The 22,115-nt window shown below is 42.0% G+C and overlaps 2 protein-coding genes across 8 annotated transcripts in view; one reads left to right on the forward strand and one right to left on the reverse strand.

Annotated features, from left to right (window-relative positions):
- Positions 1–22,115, forward strand: part of ZMAT3 (zinc finger matrin-type 3) — a 64,605-nt gene that overhangs the window by 35,293 nt on the left and 7,197 nt on the right. For 2 of the 5 annotated variants that reach the window (XR_009278100.1, XR_009278104.1), the window contains 2 exons: positions 2,320–2,394; positions 17,708–17,820. The exons of 1 other annotated variant lie outside the window; for it this stretch is intronic. The gene's annotated coding sequence lies outside the window, so the exon portion shown is untranslated. Of the gene's footprint in view, positions 1–2,319; positions 2,395–17,707; positions 17,821–22,115 lie in introns of those variants that run through there. 2 more of the 5 variants (XR_009278098.1, XM_058843854.1) reach the window with 2 other exon arrangements.
- The window catches only part of LOC131581505 (calcium-activated potassium channel subunit beta-2), a 152,553-nt gene continuing 151,983 nt past the window's right edge, over positions 21,546–22,115 (reverse strand). For all 3 annotated transcript variants that reach the window (XM_058843857.1, XM_058843860.1, XM_058843858.1), the window contains one exon: positions 21,546–21,852. In XM_058843857.1, the coding sequence (XP_058699840.1) occupies positions 21,568–21,852 (285 nt within the window). In that variant the 3' untranslated portion in view covers positions 21,546–21,567. The remainder of the gene's footprint in view (positions 21,853–22,115) is intronic.

Below are 22,115 nucleotides of genomic sequence, written 5' to 3' on the forward strand. Positions count from 1 at the left end.
GCTCTCCACAGCCCAGGGCATCCTCTGAGGATTCTCTGCGTGCTTTCTTGCCCAATGGCTGAAAAAATCAGCATTTTTTGGAGTGTCCGTAATGCTTTGAGGAGAATTCCAACTCAAGAAGATAATCAAAGAATGGAAATGGGTTTATTTCTTCACTTTTCTATTCATTCAGCTTGAGAGTGCACTAAGGGGAAGGTGCTGGTGGTGTCAGGGGGATGCATGGCTGGGGTGGGCCACGAGAGGAAGGATCACAGGTCCGTGGAGCTCCCCTCTCCTGGGTGTGCTGCTCGAGCCCATGACACGCTGCAGCATCCCCAAATTACACACACATCTGTTCCAGCTCCAATTAGTCATGTGATGTTTGAAACATCAAATACTCTTTCCCTGCTTATCAACACTGTAATTATGGCCTGTCAGGGTTTTATGCTCTACTCAAAATAAACACCCAAATGTTCATGTTAACCCTTTAGTTCTCTGGGACTGCGTTACACGGAATTTGTGGGGTGAGCAGGGACAACAGGGTCCCTGCTGTGGGGTAAAAGTGGGGGAGAGGGCAGTGACTTGTAGAGGGTGTGTGGTGCCAAGGCCAGGCTCAGAACTGAAGCTCTCAACTATTTACTCAAAGGCTTTCATAATATTTCAGCTTTTTTGCCATGTGATGTTATGAATACAGCACAGCTACCTTGGCTGTGGCAAAGTTTTGAAGCGTCCTTGGAAGAACTGATGATGATGTTTTTAGAACCCCTTTTTCTCCTGAGTCATGGTTTTTTGGTGTGTAACTGAATTTTTACAGGAAAGAAACATATTTGAAGGGAGTTTTAATTTTCTCTATTAAAGGATGATTTGCTTTTGATCTGCCAGCCAAAGATTTTCATTATTTTATTTTACAAAAAGGGGATGAAAACTACAGGGTTTGACCTAATATTTTTAATTTTTTTTATTTTTTATTTTTTAAGAAAAAGAGAGTACCTTTCCGCATTTTCATTCAGGAAAATTGAGGTTTTATTTTTCTCAGCTGCTTGAGTCTGTGTTAATGCCAATATGGGACATACTGCAAAATATTTTGCCTGGACAGATGTTGCAGAGGCTTTGGTTTGTTTTGGTGGTCAGACAAGCCTTGTGTGATGCTCTTCACCACTCACAGCCTCTGCTGCCCTCCTCAAGCCTTACCCAGTAGGGCTGTGAAGGCAAAGAGGGCTTGAGGCATTTTGGGGTTCAGAGAGCAGAGGTCAAGCTGTGCCATGAGTATGTCCAGTAGTTTTCCACTGCTGCAACCTGAATTTTTTAGACAAAAGCAACCTGAGCCATTTTTCCCAGGCCACTTCTGCTTCTTTTTGGGATGAAGTTGGCAGCCAGTGCTTAAGACCCTTGGCTATATTAGGAGCAAGGGGCAGTGGCAGATCCAGCCTTGGAAAGCCCTGATCCTGCCTCTGGAAGCACTGGGGTCTCTGTCTGCTGTTTGGGCTCTGAATTCCCCACTGAATTCACCCCAAATGAGCAGAATGGCTGAGGGAGGGGTCACATATGTGCACTGGCTCTGAGGGACAGACCTGACTCTGCTCTTCCCCTCTCCATGACCTTCCCCTCTCCACTTCTCACCCCTCCCTGGCTTCGCTGTGCAGCGTTTTGCTTGGAAACTTGGAACCACACAGCAGACTGCAGTTACTAGTAATGATGGGCAAGCTTTTTATTATTTCCTTTTTACTCTCTATTGCTGCTTAATGATGTAAACATCTTGAATGCTTTTGATAAGTTGACTGAGGTGCATATATTAAATTCCTGGAGTTTCTTCTGTGAAGGGCTCCCAGCAATGTCAGAGCTAATCTGCAGCTCTCAGGGCCTGGGACACACTGCAGCAATGTGAGGAACCATAGCCCAGCTCATGTAGGAGTCCTGCTTTATGGATGGTGCTTTAACACCTCCTCTGCAGAAAATGCCAGTGTCAAACAGAGAAGAAAAGTGATGGGATTGACTTGGACTAAGAGAAGCTCAGGTGTGTCCCAGCCTATTCTTTATTGGGACATTCATTATCCAATTTTATCTCTGCCTTGGGATTACTTATTTCTTCAAGGGAGAGCTTGCTGCTGATTTTCATCTTGAATGGCTGTACTGATCCAGTGCAACATTCCAGCTATTTAGGTAAAGTTACCCAACTTCTACTTTTGCATCCAACTTTCAAACAAAAAGAAAGAAGCTGTGGTTATAAAAATGTTATTTATAAGAATACTTTAAAAATTGATATTTCCAAACAGCCTTTTTCCTACTATTTATTATTTTTCTTTTGGAGGGTAATGTTTGGAATATTTTCTTTCCCTCCAGGAGCTGTGTTGGATGCTGCCTTGCACTGGCTGTTGATGGGATCTGAAAGACAACCTCTTGCTCCGTGCTAGACAGGTTAGCTGAGTGGAAACCTCTGTCAGAGGTGCCTCACAGCCTTCTGTGCTCAGTGGCTGCTCTGGCAGCAGCGTGGCAGATGGGAACACAGCTGGAATGCAGAGGATGAGGGAGATGCTGCTAATGAGGGCTGTCAGCCCGGCACAGACCCGAGCTCGGCTGCTCAGCAAATGGCTCTGTGCTTTGGAAGGGCTTCCAGGCATGGGGGGCCAAAATGGCTTTAGTGCAGCCTCTAAAAATGCTGCTGTGACATAGCCCTGCTCTTCTGGGCCCTTCAAAGACCTGAGTTTTGCATGCATCTGATATTTCTAAGGCAATTTAGGGAGTCAGAACAGACCATAGATGTCCTATTGCCCAAGTTCACACTGCAGCATGAGCTGGGCAGGGGAGCTCATGTTTTGGAATACTCACAGAAATTCCATCTTCAGACAGACATGGGCAAATTGTGACTCCAAGTGTGCAAGCTCAGCACTTGAGCTTGAAGCTGTGCCTCTGTAAGAGAAATACCAATTTCCCATGCCTGAGGACAGCAGGCCTCAGTTTCCCCTCTCTCTCTCTGGCAGGTGCTGGGATGTGCTGCTCTGCCCATCACATCCTTGCAGCACCCAGCTCTAGCCCTGCTGAGGGCTCACCAGGGACAATGAGGAAGCTGAGATAACCCAATTCAGCTTCCAAGCCCAAGCCATCACCTGGAATCTGAGTGCTGTTACTGCTGCAGGTTCTGCTCCACACCAGAACAAACTGCCCCTGACACAGCCAAGTCCTCCAGGTCTCCCAGCACACATACAGCAGTCATTGCCCTGCTCTTTCACTCTCTCCTCTGTGCTTCTGCCCTGTAATTCCCACATTCCCAGAGGCTGCAGCTTTCCAAATCTTTCCCTTGTTCCCAACAGCAGATTTGTGTGTTCTGGGGTGTCCAGAGCATGAAGTACCTGCTCTGAGTGCTGCAGCTGGCACCTGGAATGTGTTTCTCTACACCACGGTCTGGTCTGTGGCTTCTCTCAATGTGATGATTCGGTTTAGTGCAAATGCCACAGTTGGCTGGTATCTCATTTCAGAATGACATTTGATTTGTTTACAACAGAGAGTAAAGAAAGTAAGAAATATGTTACTTTGAATTTCAAAGAACAAAAAGCCTCATCTGAATAGATCAAATGCCTTCTTTGTATCTTTTAAGATAAAATGCTTCTGATACTATCACAATCCACCTTTGGAAATTTTGGGATGAGAAATATATTGAAGAACCCCCGAGCAATTCACCAGTCTTCACAGAAGTAATCGTGAATGCCAGTTTATTTCTATTATCAGCACACTTTTATAGGGTTCTACAGGGTTTGCAGGCAGAGCGAGCTACTATTGGTTAACACACACAAGTTTACATTCTTGTCTTATTACACAAGAACATTGTTTTACTTTCTGCAGGTAAGTTTCAAGGATTTTAGCCCTTAATATCACGACTTATTTCAAAGGCTGGTTTGTGCATACAGGCCTTTACTAATATATAAAATATAGCAACAAATCCCCCTTTCTCTTTTTGCACAAACCAGGCTTTGGATAAAATAACATACAACCTAGACTGTCATCTCAATTAACATTATAAGTAAAGTCTGTCCCCCTTCTAGCATAAGAGACTTCAACCATCTAGTGATGCCTCAGCTGGCAAACCAACTTTCAATGGGATCACTATCTTCTTTCAGGGCATGCAACCCATCCTGTAGCTGTTGTAGTTGCTCATGGATGGAAGCTGAATGATCAGTAAGATCTAAGCAGCACATGCCTTCAAACTCTTCACAACCATGTCCTTGTGCTAAGAGCAAAAAGTCAATTGCAACTTGATTTCATAATACTGCATGATACACACTACTTACATCGGCTGAAAGCTCACTTAACATTGTGGATGTTAAGTTTAATTCTTTTTTAGTCCAGCAAGCGAGCCCTTTTAGGGTGGATAAGCTTTAATTCATTCAGGCTTCGCTTTGACTGTTTGATGTTCTTCATTTTGCTAGCTATATTCAACAATAGATGTAAGCTTGGGTGGAACAGAGTGAGTTTCCCAAGATAACAGGGTCTTCCATGTGGATTAACAAGAATTCTAATTTCATGCTCTATCTCCACAGATTAGGAATATGGAACTAGGTGATCGTTTTGGTAATTGTCTTGTGAGATTGCACCATGAATAAAGGCTTTACTTACAGTGGTAGTAACGAGATCAGCTATAGGGTTGACTGCAACCCAGTGTTGTATTACTTTGTTAGAATGACTTTTTGTCGGGGGTTCAAACATTATCCATCCACCCGAGGTATTGGTGGAACATAACAAATCCAATTCTTCTGAGGGTTGTAACATTAAAAACTTTGGTAATTTTTGCTTGCCAACAGGCTTCAAGTTGTCTTAATGTGAAGCCAGCAGTGCGACTGCACTCTTGCAACATTGCCAATCGATTTAGTCGAGTCTCATTACTAATTAAACTTTTAAATGCCGGAGGATCCCATTCAGGGACTCCTATGAGACAGGTGCGAAAGGATCTCCAGGGGTGGCTAAGCTCAGACACATTGACCTTTGGCCAGTTCAATGTGCCAGAGTGACCCATATGTTCTGTCACTTTTGGATGTTAGTTAGCAGACAGTTGGTCACGACTATACACAACACAATTACCATAAGCATTTTACCATGTAAATAACACCATATTTGCAAACTCACAGCTAGAACTTCAATCGTTAAATGAACTTTCAAAGATGCTTACACTACCTCTTGAAGAGGGAATACTTATACTTTATACTAACATAACAATTACTACACAAGCTAAACACTTAAACTATTGTCTAACTACTTTTAACACAGGTGCTCTGGTATATATGTAGTCTAAACATGAAAGCAATTTGCTGAAAGGGTAAACACACAACTACAGTTTGCTTTATATACAGTTAAATGGAGTCTCTACACTTTTTAGATCTTCTACAGAATTTCTCCAGAATGATTCAGTCTTGGAATGTTCACTGCTCCTATGATGTCAGCTGGCAGTTGATCGGTGACTGAGGGCTTTGATGTTCAAGTTGTTCTTCAGATCCTTCTAAATCTTAAAACAAAGGATACCTGAAAAATTGGTAGAGACACAACATCATAATAACAACACAAAATCTCTGTTGGCAGCTGTCTGTATAGTGTTCAGACACAACTGTGTCCTGACAGGTCCACTTCTGATCCATGTCTGGAGTACCACGGCTGTGTGATGACATCTCTGTTCACTGGATCTCGTGTGTTCAGAGGCACACAGTCTGGTCAGATGAACAGGTGACCTTTTTGAACCTGCCAACAAAACACAGACACTTCTCTCCTTGAAGTTAATGAATTACACTAAATAAATGCTTTTAGGCCATCAATCTCCCCCGTTTTCTTAAAAAAAATAAAAATGAGATGTACTTCTATTATAAACATCAACAGCAACACAAAACCTTATACACAATTAATAAGAACTTATATTAGTTAAAAATCAATTAAATCTTAAACATTATTAATAGGGTATATAATATAGAACTGCTATTAATTACTAAAACACTGCATTAGCATTCCATAGTTAACAAACAAACAGAAACAAAAAATCAGTGAAGGATTGGGTAATCACCTCCGGAAATGATTCTCCAAGCCCACTTCAAAATTGATCCAGCTGTCATATTAATAGGGTCAAATTGCTGAGTCAAAAAGTGACTCAAATATTCTTTTGGTATAGAAAATATCTGGATCTGTTGGCAAACATTCTGTCCAGGTAAAGTCAAGGCTTGGCCAGGGCCTGGCTTTAAACTGGAAAGATGCCTCTTAATTCATTTCTAAAATAAGGTTTTCAATAGTAACAGCTATAAAATGCTTACAGCACAGCAAACTGTTAAAATGCATTTGTATAAAGTAAATGATCAGGAGCCTTAGGTATCAGACCAATTAAACCATGCAGCAGTTGGTTTAATCTGAAGCCTCTCCTATGGCAGCTGATCCTCAACAATGGCACATCTTCTTAAAATTTTGAAAACACTAAAAATAAAAAAGCTATAACAAACAAAACTGCAGAAATTGCAACAACCAATAGAACTCCTGATAAAGTCAAGGGTGTCACAGACTGCATTCACTTCCATCCACAAGCAGGTGTTTACCAGTGCTCCATCACAGCTGTCTCAGCTGTGGCCGTTCTTCTTTCTCTAAAAAAACAACTATACTTTGCAATTTAAACAAGTGTTTCTAATAAAACATAAAACAATTTCAATCAAACAATATCTAAACTCAACAATAATTATATATGACAAAAAAAAAATAACAAACTTAACCTTAAAAAAATATCTAAGTTAGAAAACTTAACTTAAAAACATTTAAGCTTAAACATTATAAAACTTGACTATCCTTAACTTTATTAACACTTAATCTATATTAAATGAAAACATAACTTAATCTTATTCTGTTATTATAAAAAAGCAACTAAAAATTTAATATATACCTTTTAAACACAATATAACAATAACATAAATTCACTATAAAGATTATAAAAATATAGCAAACATATTACAATTTTATGTTATCTAGCTTTAAAAATAACCCACAATAACTGCAAATGTTACTAAAAATACTTATTCATAATAAAAATTTGCCTAGTATATGTTTAAATTGGTTAGGATGTTAAAGTGCAGTTTTTCTAGAAAAAAACCACCACAACAACATGGGATTTGGCAAGTTGCCATCCAGCTTTTGTAGCACTTTTCAAAAACATTAAGTCCAATTTTTAAACTAAAATTTAAAATTTAAATTGGTAAATATGCAGTTATATGTGTTTTATAACAAAAAAACTTATATTAAAATTTCCTTATTAAAATTGTAAAAAAAACCAAGCAAATAAATAATATATACCTTAACTTAACTTTGTCTTATATAATAAAATTTTCTTGACTAATTATTTTTTAAACCACAAATCTCTTTTGTAAATAACACTAATTGAAAGAAGGTTTTCTTAAAAACTATAAATTATACCATGTTTTAACCTTGGATTTTAAAACCAATTATTGTAAGGTAACTTCTGTTAATATTTATCTTAAACACTTTTTTTTTTTTTTTTTTTTCTTAAACTTTTAAAGAACCACAATAATTTCTCTAGTAAAACTTTAAAAACTGCAATTACATAAACTCATAATTACTTAAAACACAGAACTAACTCCAAAAGGGTATACAAAAACACTCCAAAAACCTAATAAATCACAACCCTGCAACAAACCAGGCACCGTCCTAGTGCCCCCCCTCGAGAGAGGGAGCGGGGGGGTGGACTGCCCGCCCCGCCGCTGCTGCAGCTCTGCTCTTATCTTTCTTCACATTCTCCACGTATTCTCGCAGCGAGGAAAAACGGAGAGAAAGAAAAAAAAAGCCTCACAAAGTTAACTTTAACAAATGCAGTTTTTTCTCTCAATCTCTCTTGTTGTTTGCTGATAGAGGAAGAAAGGCATGATTTTGCAAAAGCAGGTGATTTTACACGAAAAGTCTCTCACGGCCAGGTGCTAACAACGGTGATCATTGCAGTTTATCAGCTTCTAATTACAAGGATGAATTTTGAACTAGATACCATATAGTTTGAGATTTTTTGACTAGTTTGTCTCTCTTTGAAGCTGTCTGAGCCACCTGTTTTTGCTCAGTTTTTTCTGTAATTGCTCAGAGTGGCCTTGGAACTTTTCTTGCGCTGCTTCTACCCCCAGGGTGCCTTTGTTCTTTGCGCTCACCTCGCTGCTCCCTCATTTCTTCCTGGTTCGGGTGGAAACCAGTCTAAATCTGGCTTCTTTTCTTCCAGGGTGGTAAAAATGGAACTTAAATAAAATTATAGTGCTAAAAGTGACTCCAAAAATGAAGCAAATAGTTCTGGATGTATCACATCCTGCCATAACTGAACAGATTCTGTTCGTTGTTTCAGCGTTCCCTGTGGAACTTTTTTCTCATTATTTTCTTTTTCCTAACTCTCTCTCCCTCTCTCCATGGGCAGTATAGATAGGAGAGCTTGCCCAGCAGTGGGAGGTAAAGGCATCTGCCGCTGTGACGCAGGTAGAATTATGGAACTCACAGCTTCAGCATATCTCACTTTTCTGTTTTTTAGGGTATTAATTACAATCTGCCAAGTTCGACCGAAAAACACAGTGTCCTTGCTCTTTTCCGTAATTGCCGTTTCCCATATCAGAGCCGATATATCAGTACGTTCTTGCCCCGCAAGAAGCAGTGAGCACTGCAAATGCTCAAGACAATTAGCCCATATAATGAGCATATCCAGGTCCTTTTCCTGGGCTGCTTCGCCTCGTTTAACGAGGATGCAGAGAAGCAGTTTTTTCGCTGTCGCAAATTCTGTCTCCATGCCGACAGCACCCGCAAGTCGGAAGGTCGCGATCCCTCTCACACGCACTTGCCTCCTGGGTCCCCCCCAGCAGCCCTACTTCCACGTCTAACCGCTCCGCGTCTCACCGCGCTCAGGCTGCCTATCTGGTGCCGATCCGAGCCCGCGACGATTAATGCCCAGATCCACTCCGCTGACTCCAAAGCCCCTCTGCCTGCAGGGGTGTCCTTGGTCGGAGCGCCAAATATTGAAGAACCCCCGAGCAATTCACCAGTCTTCACAGAAGTAATCGTGAATGCCAGTTTATTTCTATTATCAGCACACTTTTATAGGGTTCTACAGGGTTTGCAGGCAGAGCGAGCTACTATTGGTTAACACACACAAGTTTACATTCTTGTCTTATTACACAAGAACATTGTTTTACTTTCTGCAGGTAAGTTTCAAGGATTTTAGCCCTTAATATCACGACTTATTTCAAAGGCTGGTTTGTGCATACAGGCCTTTACTAATATATAAAATATAGCAACAGAAATATTATCACCTGATAGAAAAATATTTTGCTGAAAAATCAGTTATTCTGTTTCTGGGAGAAATATCTGACACCTGTAGGAAGATGTGTTACTGGGGAAGACTTTCAGTGGTTGTACATGAACCCACAGCTGCTTCTGCCTTGCCTGAGTCAAATTCCCAGTCCTGCCTGGCAGAGATGGAGCTTGTAGCTGCTGGTGTGTGCTCAGGCACCCAAGGACAGCAAGGATGCTGTTATCAGCTCTTGTCCCTTGCAAGGCATGGGCGAGCTCACGCTGGCTGCTGCTGGCAGGTACGCAATTAACCTTGCTAATCAGCAGCTCTCTGAGGAAGGAAGTGTGCTGCTCCTGCAGGGAATTCATTTTTTGCTTCAGGCTGATTGATATTCATGTACCTCAGTATTTCAGCATTCCTCTGCTGAGAGTGTCAGGTCTGGCTGGAGCAGGAGGGATTTTTCCTCTGCTAGAGCAAGGCAGAATTGCTCTGCAGGAGCTGGTACTTCCCTGAAAATCTGATCAGGGCTAGGAGCTGCTGGAGTGCTTAATAGCCCTTGAGGAAATACAGGGGAAGAAAGACAAGGGACCAAAACCTACAGGGGAAAGCATGAAGTGGACTGAAGTAGCAGGGAGAAAATGAGGATCCGAGGTGGGATTTGGTGGGTCCCAGGAGGCTCGCTGTGTTCTGCTGTCAGCTGGTCCCATGAGCCCGGCTCTAATGTGGGTCTTGCACTTGTGGTTATTTAAAACTCAAAGATAAACTGAGTTGGAGAGTGTTGGTGTCTTTCCCAAGAGCACAGAGCAGGTCTGGCTGCCAGAACAGGCTGGAAAAGCCTGGATTTCAGCTATTCACTGCTAAAGATAGTGTCTGAAGGAGTGGGTAATGCCTGTGAACCCCTCAGCAGGACCTGGCCCTGGGCTGCACTCACTGGTAACAGACAGATGTTGTAGCAGGTTTTAAAAGCAAAATTTGTTCCAAACCATGATGTTCTAAGCTTGGATTTTCTCATTACTAATTTTTCCAGATAACAGCCTGTGGAAGGAACCTTTATTAGCTGTAAACCCCCTCTGCAAGACAGAGCAGCATTTTTCTACTTGAGTCATCCTCCAGCAATGAAAGTGAGTCCCCAGATTTGGGGAAAGATATCTCACCCACTAGCACAATAATATACAAGTTTTATTTATGCAAGAGAATGTGCTATAATTTTTAAAGGCTGCTCTTTTGCCAGGCCATCTTATAAAAGACCATCTGAACATGCAGTGGTGCTGCTCAAACTACCTAGGGTGCTGATTCAAGGCGTTGCTGGTGTCTCCATTACATTTCCTTAATATCTTTAGCCATAAAAAAATGCAGTTGGAGGGGAGAGTGGTTCTGTGTCCCAGCACTTGCTCATCCAGATTGGCTGAAAGATTTCAATGGCCTGAAAGATGCTCATGCTCTCTCTCTATTTAATAAAATCATCACTTCTTCTCAGATAGTTTTCCCCAGTTGAATTTATCAGTTTAAACAACTCAATTAAAAGGCCAGAAAAAAGTCCTTGAGGGCACTGCCTTTCACCACTGGTGAGAAGATGAATGCTGTACAAAAAGATATGCTGTACAAAGAGATTGCAGAGATGTGACAAACAGCATTGCAAGTAAACCCTGAAAATAAGAAGAAAAGGAAAAAAAAATTCCAAGCATATATCTACCTCTTCTCTACGTGTTACCCCAGCCAGGCCTGGCAAGATAACCCTTGCACCCTGGGTGTGCTCTTGGCTGATGGGTTGAAATTGCTTCCTTGTGGCTTGTGGGCCATATGAGCTGTTGTGGTTGTATCCTCTGCAGTTCCCATCCTGCAGGGGTTCAGTCCAGGGGAAGATTGTTTAGACACCCCACCAGTGTCCTGCTCCAGGCTGCAGAGGCTTTAAAAAAAAAAAAAATAAAAAAAAAATCATTGTTTTTATGGAAAATCAGCCCTTAGGTTGCTACTGAGGCTGGTGCTTACTTCAGTAACTAAGGCAGTTTCAGCTGTGTGTGTCAAGGCTCAGCTCTGTAAAACCAGAGCAGAAGATGTCTTTGTGTCCAAAGAGCTCGTGGTCCATGATGGGACATCCCAGGTGGACACCACTGGCCATGGAGAGCAAGCAGCTGGCACTGGCTGCATGGGAGAGACAAAAATTTTGCTGTGACACTTTTCTGTGTCACTGTTCTATGAAAGTGAGGTCTTGGACTCCCAAGGATTTTTGCTGGATTTATTCTTTCTGGGCTTCTGCCTCCCTTTTTTTTTTTTTACAGCAGTGCTCTGAAGCACAAAGCCGGTGACAGAGCTTGTATTTCTGGGATATCCCAAGGCCAACTGAGTTGGGAATGGAAGGTGAGGCTCAGGCCCAGCTTGAAATGAAGAGACATAAAAAAGTCTTGAGCTGCTACATGGTCTACATTTAGACTGTCTCATCCTCCATAGACCTGTGAATTGTTGAGAAGGTAGATATATTTTTTTTATTTTTTTTTTTTCAGTTCAAAAAGCTCATGTATTTGCAATTTGCGTACACTTATTTGTTTCCCAAGAAACTGGAGATGCTACACAGTGCAAATGCGTTATGCATTGAGGTTGTATTAATTCTTTATATTTCCTGTGATGGAGATATTCTGGAATCACTGAGCCAGATTCAAAACAAATGTTGAAAAAACTCAAACATGAAGTCACAGAGAAAAAGGACCATTGAGAAAGTCTGTTCCACAGTGATGCTGTAGTCACCATGGGGAAAAAAAAATTGAAACAACCCAAGCAGGACAATTAGTTTTGCTTCATTTCTTCCTGATTGTTGCTTTGCCTTACTGTGTTCCATCACATTGTCATAGAACATGGTGATGGGTACCAGGGCTGCTGCTGGCTGGCAACGGATGGCAAATCCAAGTGTACCCTCAAGGCTTATTGTGGGTATTTTCTGGGAAGAATCCATTGTGAGAAGAACAGGATTTGGTCTATCTGTGGGGCTGATGGCTGGCTTAGTCCAGTCTCAACTTTACTGAGTGCACAAACACCCTGACCTTTGGCCTGGCGTATGGGGAGGCCAGGGTGAACTGGAGGAACATGGGTTTTGGTGGCTAGGGAGTCTCTGAATCAATAGCTTTTCATTTCATTTGAGGAATAGACAGAAATAAGCTTTCCCTGAAACCCCCCATTTGGCAGCCTGATTCTGGTCTGTCTGCTCAGCCTTGGAACAAGTGAAAAGACCTTTCTGGGGAGGATTTGTGGGCTCCTGGAGCAGGGCAGGTGGAGGGGAGCAGCCTCTCACCGTGGACCCCTTTGTCTGTGGGATGTGTATGTTTGGTGGCAGCTGACAGCAGCTACCCAGAGTGAAGGGTAAATTGAACCCTGCTGCTGGGGCACGGCAGGGAGGCTTCTGTCCAGCAGCATTTTCCTGGAGTTTTGACACAAAGGAGTTAAAAAACTAATAGCAAACTTGCTTCCCATGGGTCAAAAATGTCAGAAGATGATCAGTTTGGAGCTGTCAAAATGTTTCCTTCAAGTTGCTTTCAGCTGGAAGATGATCTGCTTGAGCTGAGCCCTGCTCAGGGCAGAGCCCAGTACTTGATCTGCTCCAGCCTGGTGCTTTCACCAAATCTTGGCAGAGCTGAGCAGGAAAGGGATCCACAGTATTTTGGGGAAAGGAAGGCTTTCCATCAGCCTCCCTGATCCTCTCCCCCCTCACAGACATCTCAGCAGTGTTCTCCTCTGAAGGACATCAGGCATATCTCCCTGTTCCACTTTTGCTCTGCCCATATGGTACCAGGGCTGTGACCCTGCCTAAAAGTCATTTTCTAGAGCAGGGCCAGGCGTCCTGTGGAAAATGGTATATCCCTGTAGAGTGAGAGCCTGTGTCTTCATGCATATATGATGATACAGGATACAGGCTCTCACTCTACAGGGATATACAAGTGGTGCAGCATGGAAGCTATTCAGGCAGCTCTATTTCTGGCATTTTGTAACTTTGGAGTGTCTGCTTTTGCAACCTGAATAATGTTCTTTCAAGTATAGAGTTTAGGAGGTTTTTTTTTACGATGTAATTATAATCTTGTTCTACATAATTTAACAGCATCAGGGCAGGAGATTTTTATCCAAGGCTGGAAGTAATTGTCAGGCTAGTATTGAGCAGCCAAGCAGCTCGAGGGAAGGACAAAGCTGTGCATTTCTCAGTCACAAAGTGGAGAAGAGAACAAGCTCACCCCTGGGTCTGCACTCAGAGTCTCTGCAGTGGGCAGGATGCCTTGTGAACTTTGATGGGCACTTTGAAGGGCAAAGATCATCACCAAAATATCTGCACTACAGATGTAGAAGAAACAAGTGACATTTGGGACTTATTCTGTTCCATGGGCGTGGTGGCGTGCCCAGAATTGACTGCCACCTCCTGTCCTGCTCTTGGTGTGAGGTGTGAAAGGTTTGAGGGTTATCTCAGGCATGGGGCAGCAGGGTTTGGGAGCTGGGGGTGTGGGTCAGCTCAGCACAAGTGTCACTGGCCAGCAAGTGCACAAGAGGTCCCTGGATGCTCCTTCCTCACTGTCCCCTTTGGGACCTTGACTCGTTTGTGGTGATGGGTCCATAACCAGGTGGTGACGGCCAGCACCAAACTCAAAGGGCTGCTGCCATCAAAGTCTCCTTGCCCAAGCATCTGAATATGGGTTGGTGCTGGTCCAGTTTACATGGCTCTGACAATGTAGATGGAATTTCGTCTTTGCTTCTCCTGCTTTCCTGCATGTGTTGACCTGCATGGCCAAGATCTCACCTGGAGAGAGGCCAGAAGGGGTGGGAGAGGACTCTGAAAGGGTACAAGGGAACAACTGATTTCCTAGATCATTAATTTGCTATTTGCAGCGTGTTATTGGCTCAGGATGAAGGACTGCCAGGGACAGCAGTGAAATCTGGGACTGCAGATGATTTCTCTTCTTAAGGTCACTGCTGAGTGGCATGGAGCTAATGGCAGGACACTGAAGGAACAGGAGCAGTGAGTGCCTCCCAAATTCCTGTGCACAGAGCATGTCCACAGGGCCGTGGGTGCTCAGGACAAGGCACAATGTGCTGGTGGGACAGGGACACTTGAAGCTGCCTGTGCCCTTCTCTGATCTGGGCTGCAGTCCCTCTCTCCTGGCTACTGTCTCAGGATTAACCTTCTGGTTGAAATTATCAGGTGAAGCCTCCTGGATTTAACAGCAGAGGATCTGGATTCCCTCTAATGCCTGTTCTAATTTTGGTACTCTTTAACAGGGGAAAGCCTCCTGGATACCTCTGCCAGCTCTACTTCATGTCTTTCACTGGATGCTTTGAGTTAAAAGAGTGAAAAATTGAGTGTGATGGAGTATTAGCAGAAAATGAGGTTTTTAAATGAGGTTAACAAATTTCTCCACTCACAGCCAAGTCCATCACAGCTTCTGACTTGACTCCTGCTCCTTTGACAGGACCTGTGCTCAGGGCACTTGCCTGTCAGGTGTTGGGATGTCCAAACCCCTGCTCCAGCAATCTTCCATGCAGCACCTTACTCAGGATTGTGTCCAGATGGCGTTTGAATAATTCTGTTTTGATACTGAATACTCAGAACTTTTAGCATCTGGTTCAGTGGGCCTAATAAGCAGCTACTCTTTGGCAAGCAGAGATTTGTGAAGGGCCATGAAATGAAAACCTGGATCTTATATCCAAACCTGATGTGTCTGCCAACAGAGAATGAGGCTTCTGAATGTCTCCTCCTGCCCTGGGAAACCCCTGTGTGTGAACAGATAATCCTCATTTCTCCTGAGCAAAGCAGAACATCTCATTTACTCATGTTCTCTATTTGTCTTTCCTCTTCCTTCCTGGTGGCTGTTTAATAGAAATCTTGGATTAGTGGCACTTCACATGCTGTGGGAAAACCTGTTCTGGGACAGATTTCTTGGCCTCTGTTTTGCTCTTGGGTGGGAGATCTTGTCTCCTACTTGGAGGCTGAGACCCAGAAACCCCTGTGTGGGGTTGGGAGCCAGCACGTGCTGGGGAGGAAAGGGAGCTGCCAGGGATGGAAAATGTGCCGCTGCTGGTACAAACTTGCCTTCCCACTGTCTCTGAGCACATGGTGAAGTGGTGCCGAGCAAGAGGCAAGTAATTACACCCAGGCTCCCTCTGAGTCGGGTTTTGCAGCCTCTGCAGTGTTTGCAGCCTCCCGTTGCATTGTTCAGCTGTCTTGCTGTATTAACATCTTTGAACTCTTCTGAGGGGAGTGATTAAGGTGTTGCTGCTTAGTCATCAGACTTTGCTTCCTATTTAATTTCTGATGAATATAACGGAGAGCTTAAGTGCGCCGTGATTGAAATCACAAGCCCCTTCCCCCAGGAAGGGTTTCAAGGTGCTCTTCCTTTTTTTGCCCCCTGGATTTTGGGGATTGAGCTGCTCAGCAGCCTCTGGCACCAGAGAGCCTTTGCTTGTGATCTGGAGTTAACTGTGCAGGAGTCTGGGTGTTAAAAAGTGCTTGGTAGCTGAATACAGACCAGAACCTGCAGTTATGCACAAGAATTGCCAAGGTGGAGACTTCAGGAAGAGGAGATGAAAACTCCCACCTTCCTCACACACATGGAATCATAGAATGGTTTGGCTTGGAAGGGACTTTACAGATCATCTATTTCCACCCCCTGCCACAGGAAAGGACACCTTCCATGTGATGTAATAGAAAACCTGTCCTAGGAGGCTTGGAGGTTTTAACCTGAGCTGAGAGGGAAGCATGTTTTCAATTCTACAATATTTTTTTCAGCTGCGAATGGGAAGAAAATCATCAAAATATTCTGCAGACTGAAAAACCTGAAAAAAAATCAATTGGGTTGGTACAAAGAGTTAGCTGAGACAATGGGAGGTCACTCCAGGTTCAGATTTTGCTTTTGCATTTTTTCCAAGTTTCAAAAAAAACCCAAAAAAGCATAGTAGAAATGGTATCTTTATAAAGTAAGCTAGTTTCTGGGTGCACTGAATGTCACGGTGTTTCAGCAGTTTTCTAATATTTCCTGAAATATATTAAAAACTGAGCACTCTCCTGGACAAAAAGCTGTGCTTTTATTTTTTATTTTTTTTTTTTGCAACCTCCAGAAGTGTCTGATCTTTCAATGCTATACTGAAGGGTATGAACATAAATTTATATGGTTCCCTAAATCTGACCTGTCTGACAGCCTCTGGAAATGCTTCTAACTCTCACCTGCTTTTTCTTGAACTTCCAAATTGAACAAACTTTTCTATGTGTTGAGTGAGAGCTGGTCCTCCATCTCTGCCCATGTTTTGTGAGTCATTTGCTGAGCTTCTGCCTGGAAATGGCTGTGTTTCAACAGAGCTTGCAAAGAACTTTAGAATGAGCATCTCTTACCATCTATATTACAATAAAATCACTATATACTAAATTCTTACCTAAATAAATATAGTTCTGTTAAAAATAAATACCTACCAGCTCCTTCTTTAAAATGGAGAACTAGAAAAAGCAGGCAGGCTATATGGAGGGCTCTGCTAATATTAACACATTTCCTTAAGTGTTTGGAGAAATTAAATTTATTTTAAAAATTGTGGTGTGAATTCACCAGGCAGCATTGCTGATTTATTTGGTTTTTTTTTAGATCATATCCAAAGGAGGAAGAAGCTCTTTGTGTTAAATTAAGTTTGTTTTAAATTTAGCAGCTACAGGTCAGGGACAAAAAGAGGCTTGTTGGGGGACCAGCAGATGGCAAAGGCAGCATCAACCCCTCTTGGTTTACTGGGATTTATCAAACACAGGAGAGGACAGAGCTTGGGAGAGCCAACTCCTGATGGGCCAAACGCTGTGCTGGCCACACTGGGGCTAACAGGACACAGAATCCACTCACCCAGGGCCTCAGCATGCAGGGTCTTCCCTAATTTACAACATCTCAAATAACTGAATCCCATGGCCGGACCACTTTGTGTTAAAAAACCCCAAATCTAGGTAGTTTGGTTTAACTTTAAACACAGAGTACGTGCACAGGAGCAGCTCAGTTCAGTAGCTGTGATGTGTGGAGGGAAGTGCTGTGCTTTGCTTTCCCCATCCTGCTGACCCCTGAGATGAGCATCCCCCACACGAGCCTGGCTGGACCCTGCCTGGGGCTGCTGCTGCTGGTTACATCCTTGTGATGGATCCTGCACTTCACTGGTGGGAGATAAAAATGAAAAAACCTTGCTGGTAAACCTCATAAGAAAATCCCCACCTCAAAATATTCAGTGAACTGACCAGTTGCTGATATTTTTATTTTTTTCCCCACATCAGAGGATCTTTTATGTTTCTAACTATTATTTTTCAAGATTTCTCATATGAAAAGTTTCCCTGATCCCTAGATTTTATAGATTTTAAAACGCTTTTTCAGTTCAGACTGAAAAATGTAAACATTTTGTTTTCAAAACACTGAAACAAAATAATTGAACTTTACTCCTGTTTTTCTTTCTATCCTGCAGGACAAAAACAATTTGGCAAAGTTTGTGTTCAGTTGTGAGACGTTTGGGACCTCCAAAAATCATGTGTGGTTTTCCTCTGCAGAAAGGAGTACTGGGAAGTGATGAGTGCTCAGTGGAGCAGAAAAGTAAGGGATTTTCCCAAATATTTGATGGATGATGAACAGTACAATGGCTAATGAAGAGAAGATGCTCAGAGACTATGGAAAAATTGTGTTGTTGAAAAGATATTGGAAAACACCCTTGAATGCCTGGAGCTAATTTAATACCAGCATGAGTGTATGAGAAGGGAAATCAGCTGAAAAATTATAAAAGTGCTATTAAATGGACAGCACCACTCATGACAGAGTTTGTACTGCTGTAAGGTCAAAGGTTTGACAGTAAAATTCCTCAGGGAGCAGGAATCCTTATGGAACAGATGAACACCAGCCAGTTCTTTCTCAGCAACTTCTTCCACTGAACTGAAATTAACCCTAAGCCTTACCCCCACCCAATTTTTTCAAATAGAGTTAAAAAATTTATTACCCAAGTTCCCTCCTATCCTTGGTACAAAATGAAAAAAGAGAAAGTCACAAGGTGGGACTTTATTCCCCATTTGTCCTTCAGGTGGGAAATCACTGCCTTTGTGTCTCCTTGAGATGTGTCTTCTCTTCTTGAATTTCCTGAACCCTCTCTCCTTGCTGCTGGAGATAGGATATTCTTCCACTGGGTACATTTTGTGAGATAAATTGACATCTCTTCAATGAGGAAAACTAAATCAAAATAAACTCTCTGTTGTCCTAGCTGGTGACATTTAGTAAATCTGCTGAAGGTGCCAAATTTTGAAGTATTACAGCAAGGATGTTCACACTTCAGCTTCAGATTTAGATGTTCCAGAATAGGAATAAGGCTTGACATATACAATCTAATTAAGAAATACTACTAAAAGGCCATAGGAATTTGGTATCTGAAATACTTATGAATGCTTTAAATACTTTTAAATCACACAGGGGTGCTTGTCATAGGCTTCTGATGCCTGGAAATACTGCATGAAATTTTTTGTATTGCAGCTCTCCCTTCCAGGGTTTTCCAGGACAGGTTTTTCCCTGCTCTCCCAAATGCCCAGCTGGGACACCAAGAGTTGAAATGTTTGTGCTGGAAAAGTCAGAACCAGTGCTAGAAACAGGGTAGGTTTGCCTGGCTGCTGAATTGCATTACATGTTTTTCTCATTCATTTCAGCTGCCTACAGGAACACCAATGCCTTTTGCAAGGGAAAACATGATATTAAAATAGAGAAAGAAATAGCACAGGCTAACATCCCTTCTGAAACACCACCTCTGTTTGGGGTAGCAGGAGTTGTTAAAAATCGCATTTGCAGTGCTGAAACTTCGGTAGGGGGTTAACAATGCCAGTGATCAGATGGATAATTCCCTTCAAAATTATTGTTTTATCTCACTCCATCCAATTACTCAAGTTGTTTTGCTATCCCACAGATCTCTCCCTTAATGTCAACAAAATGATTATAGCCTACAACAGCAGCAAGATGTTTCACCCACAGGAGCTCTGGTGAAACGTTTTATGGCATGACATGTTGAAAGCAGCGTTTGATGTGTAAATGTCAGGAGCAATCAGCTTCCCTGTCACCCAGGGAAAATGCACAAACACAGGCACCAAAGATGTCACAAGGCACGTAAATCGTTGTGCAAATGGGCAGCACGAGTGCTGGTGATGGTGTGGAAGAGGCACCACAGCAGAGCTCTGTGCTGCCAGAGTTCCTGATTTGGGATTGCAGCACAGTCCAGTCCCACTGGGGCTGAGCTTCCCAAATCCCCCAGCGCCGGCTTCTGCAATTCCAACGTATCGATCAAAACAGAGTTTCTGCAAATGAGCATTTATGAGTTCCCTGGTGCACCAACACTCCTCCTTTCTTGGTAATGGAAGCTGCAGAAAGCAGTTTGATGAAACAAGCCAGATCTGAAGGCAGAAGATACTGAAATCTGGAAGATTTAATTGAATATTTTTATTACATATTTTTGGAACCTTCATTATCTCCCCCCACCCTCCAGGAATTTAATTACCTAAGGAAAATTATACTACTGATTACAAGATTGCAGGTTTATTTTCACTGCTGAGAACTCTTTTTTTTTTTTTTTTTACAGCTCACATTACACTTGCATGACTTGTTTTGTAACATCTTGAAATTTTTAATGCTATGATGAGGAAAGGTACTTATATATATATATATATAGATGAACTAGGCAGAATACTTGATTTGCAGTCTTTTTGAAGGGAAATTGTTATTTCCTTGGTTTGAGCAGACCTGTATTATGGTTTCTTTGAGCTACTGGATAATGAGTTCACAGGATTGCTCCCAGGATGTGCCTTGTGTTTGTCCTTCAGGCCGGGTGCAATATGAGGAACTGAGAGAGGTGTCTTTAAAACATAAGAAGAAATGTTTTCTATAGGGGAATAAAAATAAATTATGCAGAAATTGTGACTGCAGTGTGTATGAAATTAAACTGGCAAGTATACTGTGGTAAATATTTGACAGATAGGACAACAATTTTGACAGATTCTCAGTTTTTCCAATAAATCATTGCACCTGGGTCTTGTAAATAAAAATTCACGTCAGCCAGCACTGCATAGTGAGTTAAGGTCAGGAGAGATTTCCAAATGTGTTATGATGATTATCTAACAATTCAGTTAATAGAGCCGTAGAATTGGATGAGATTTTTGTCATTTCCCATGTCATAGCAACAGAGACCTTTGACTGAAACAACATCATGAATATTGGATAAGATCCTGCAGTGCTGCTTCTCCATGTTATGATATTATCCAAGGACGAAGGTTACAAATACATGAGTTGTACTATTCATTTTCCAGTGGGTAAAAACAAAGAAAAAAACCCCCCTAAACAAGTTTCAATACACAACTAGATATAATATATCTTTTTCTTTATATATATATATATCTGTATATATATCAAGTAAAAAAATCTAAAATAGTTGGAAGTAAAAAATGAAAAAATAGCTGATAGTGTTATTTTTTTCTTTACAGTGATATGGTAGCAAATACAAGACAAATGAATAATAAACCTTTACATAAGGAGTTCTGGTCCCACCTCCATCAATAGGGCTCAGACTAGAATACAAAATGGAACAAGGTGTTTTTTGCTTTTTGGCTACAGCTTCTTCAAGTGACAAAAATTATATTGATAAGACAGAAGAAAATTATAGCACTACACAAAATAAAACTCCAAAGTGTTTTCCAATAGACCTTATAAACACCATAGGGTACAATTGACTTCTGAACTGAGGGAGCAAACACAAAGCATCACCAAGTCCTGCTGAGGCTGAAAATACTGTCTGCTTATCCCGAACTCAAAATACATCCTTTTGGTGCCATCTTACCATGAAAAAACCCTAATTAATGCTTTATTCACCCTGCCAATATTAAAAAAAAAACCAAAGCCACAAATCCATTGAATGGACTGAGCCAGGTGTGAGACCTCAATGATGCACAAGTGGTCGGCTGCCCTTTGTCCAGCAGTGAATTTCCCCAGAATCTTTTACACCAAAAACATCAATTGACTAAAGCTTGGCCAATGGTCACAATGAGCCCTATCTTGGCTGTAGAAAAGAAAGTACTAATCCCAGCTTAAAACAAGATCATAGAGACGGTCAACACAAAACAGTAACTTTTTCATTTGTCTGCATAATAATAACATCATGTTTGCATATAGAACAGCTTTTGCATTATTGCTCTACTTAGAAGAATATAGAACTTATACCAGACTTGCACATTACAAACTTAAGGTTCTTTGGTGAAGAATGAGAAAAAACAGTATTTTCACTGTAATTAAATCTCAGAGAAGTCTCCTTTCCTATCTGCTGATCCTTTGGATTCTCTCGCAGAGCAGGGAAAGGTATTGAGTCAGCTTTACCATGGCGACGATGGCGACCCCACCGATCATCATGCAGGTGGGCCAGAACAGGGAGTGGAACAGCACGTTGGAGCTGTACAGTTTGGTTAAGATCACATTCTTCTGAACGCCCTCGGGGTCATAGAAGCAGGAGAAGCGTTGGTACTTCCTGAAGTTTTCCATCACCACGTTCACCAGGGACATGGATTCTTCATAATTCTTCCCGCACTTGGGGATGTACGAACACTGGGAAGAGATCAGAGGGAGAAAAACATCTCCAAACCTGTTACAATGTCTGTTTTCAGGTGGCAGGTGGGGAAATCTCTAGATGATTATGCTTTTCATAGCAAGAGTGGAATGCTATTACGTTAATAATAAATTTATCGCAGCAAAACTCAATATTTTCCACATCTACAGAATTTCCCATTGGAGAACCTCCAAGTGCTGTTCAAACATTAATGCTTTAATCTGCACAGTGCCTTGTGAGATAGGTGAATATATTATTATTG

Source organism: Poecile atricapillus, chromosome 8, assembly GCF_030490865.1.
Source record: "Poecile atricapillus isolate bPoeAtr1 chromosome 8, bPoeAtr1.hap1, whole genome shotgun sequence".
Classification (NCBI taxonomy): Eukaryota; Metazoa; Chordata; class Aves; order Passeriformes; family Paridae; genus Poecile; species Poecile atricapillus.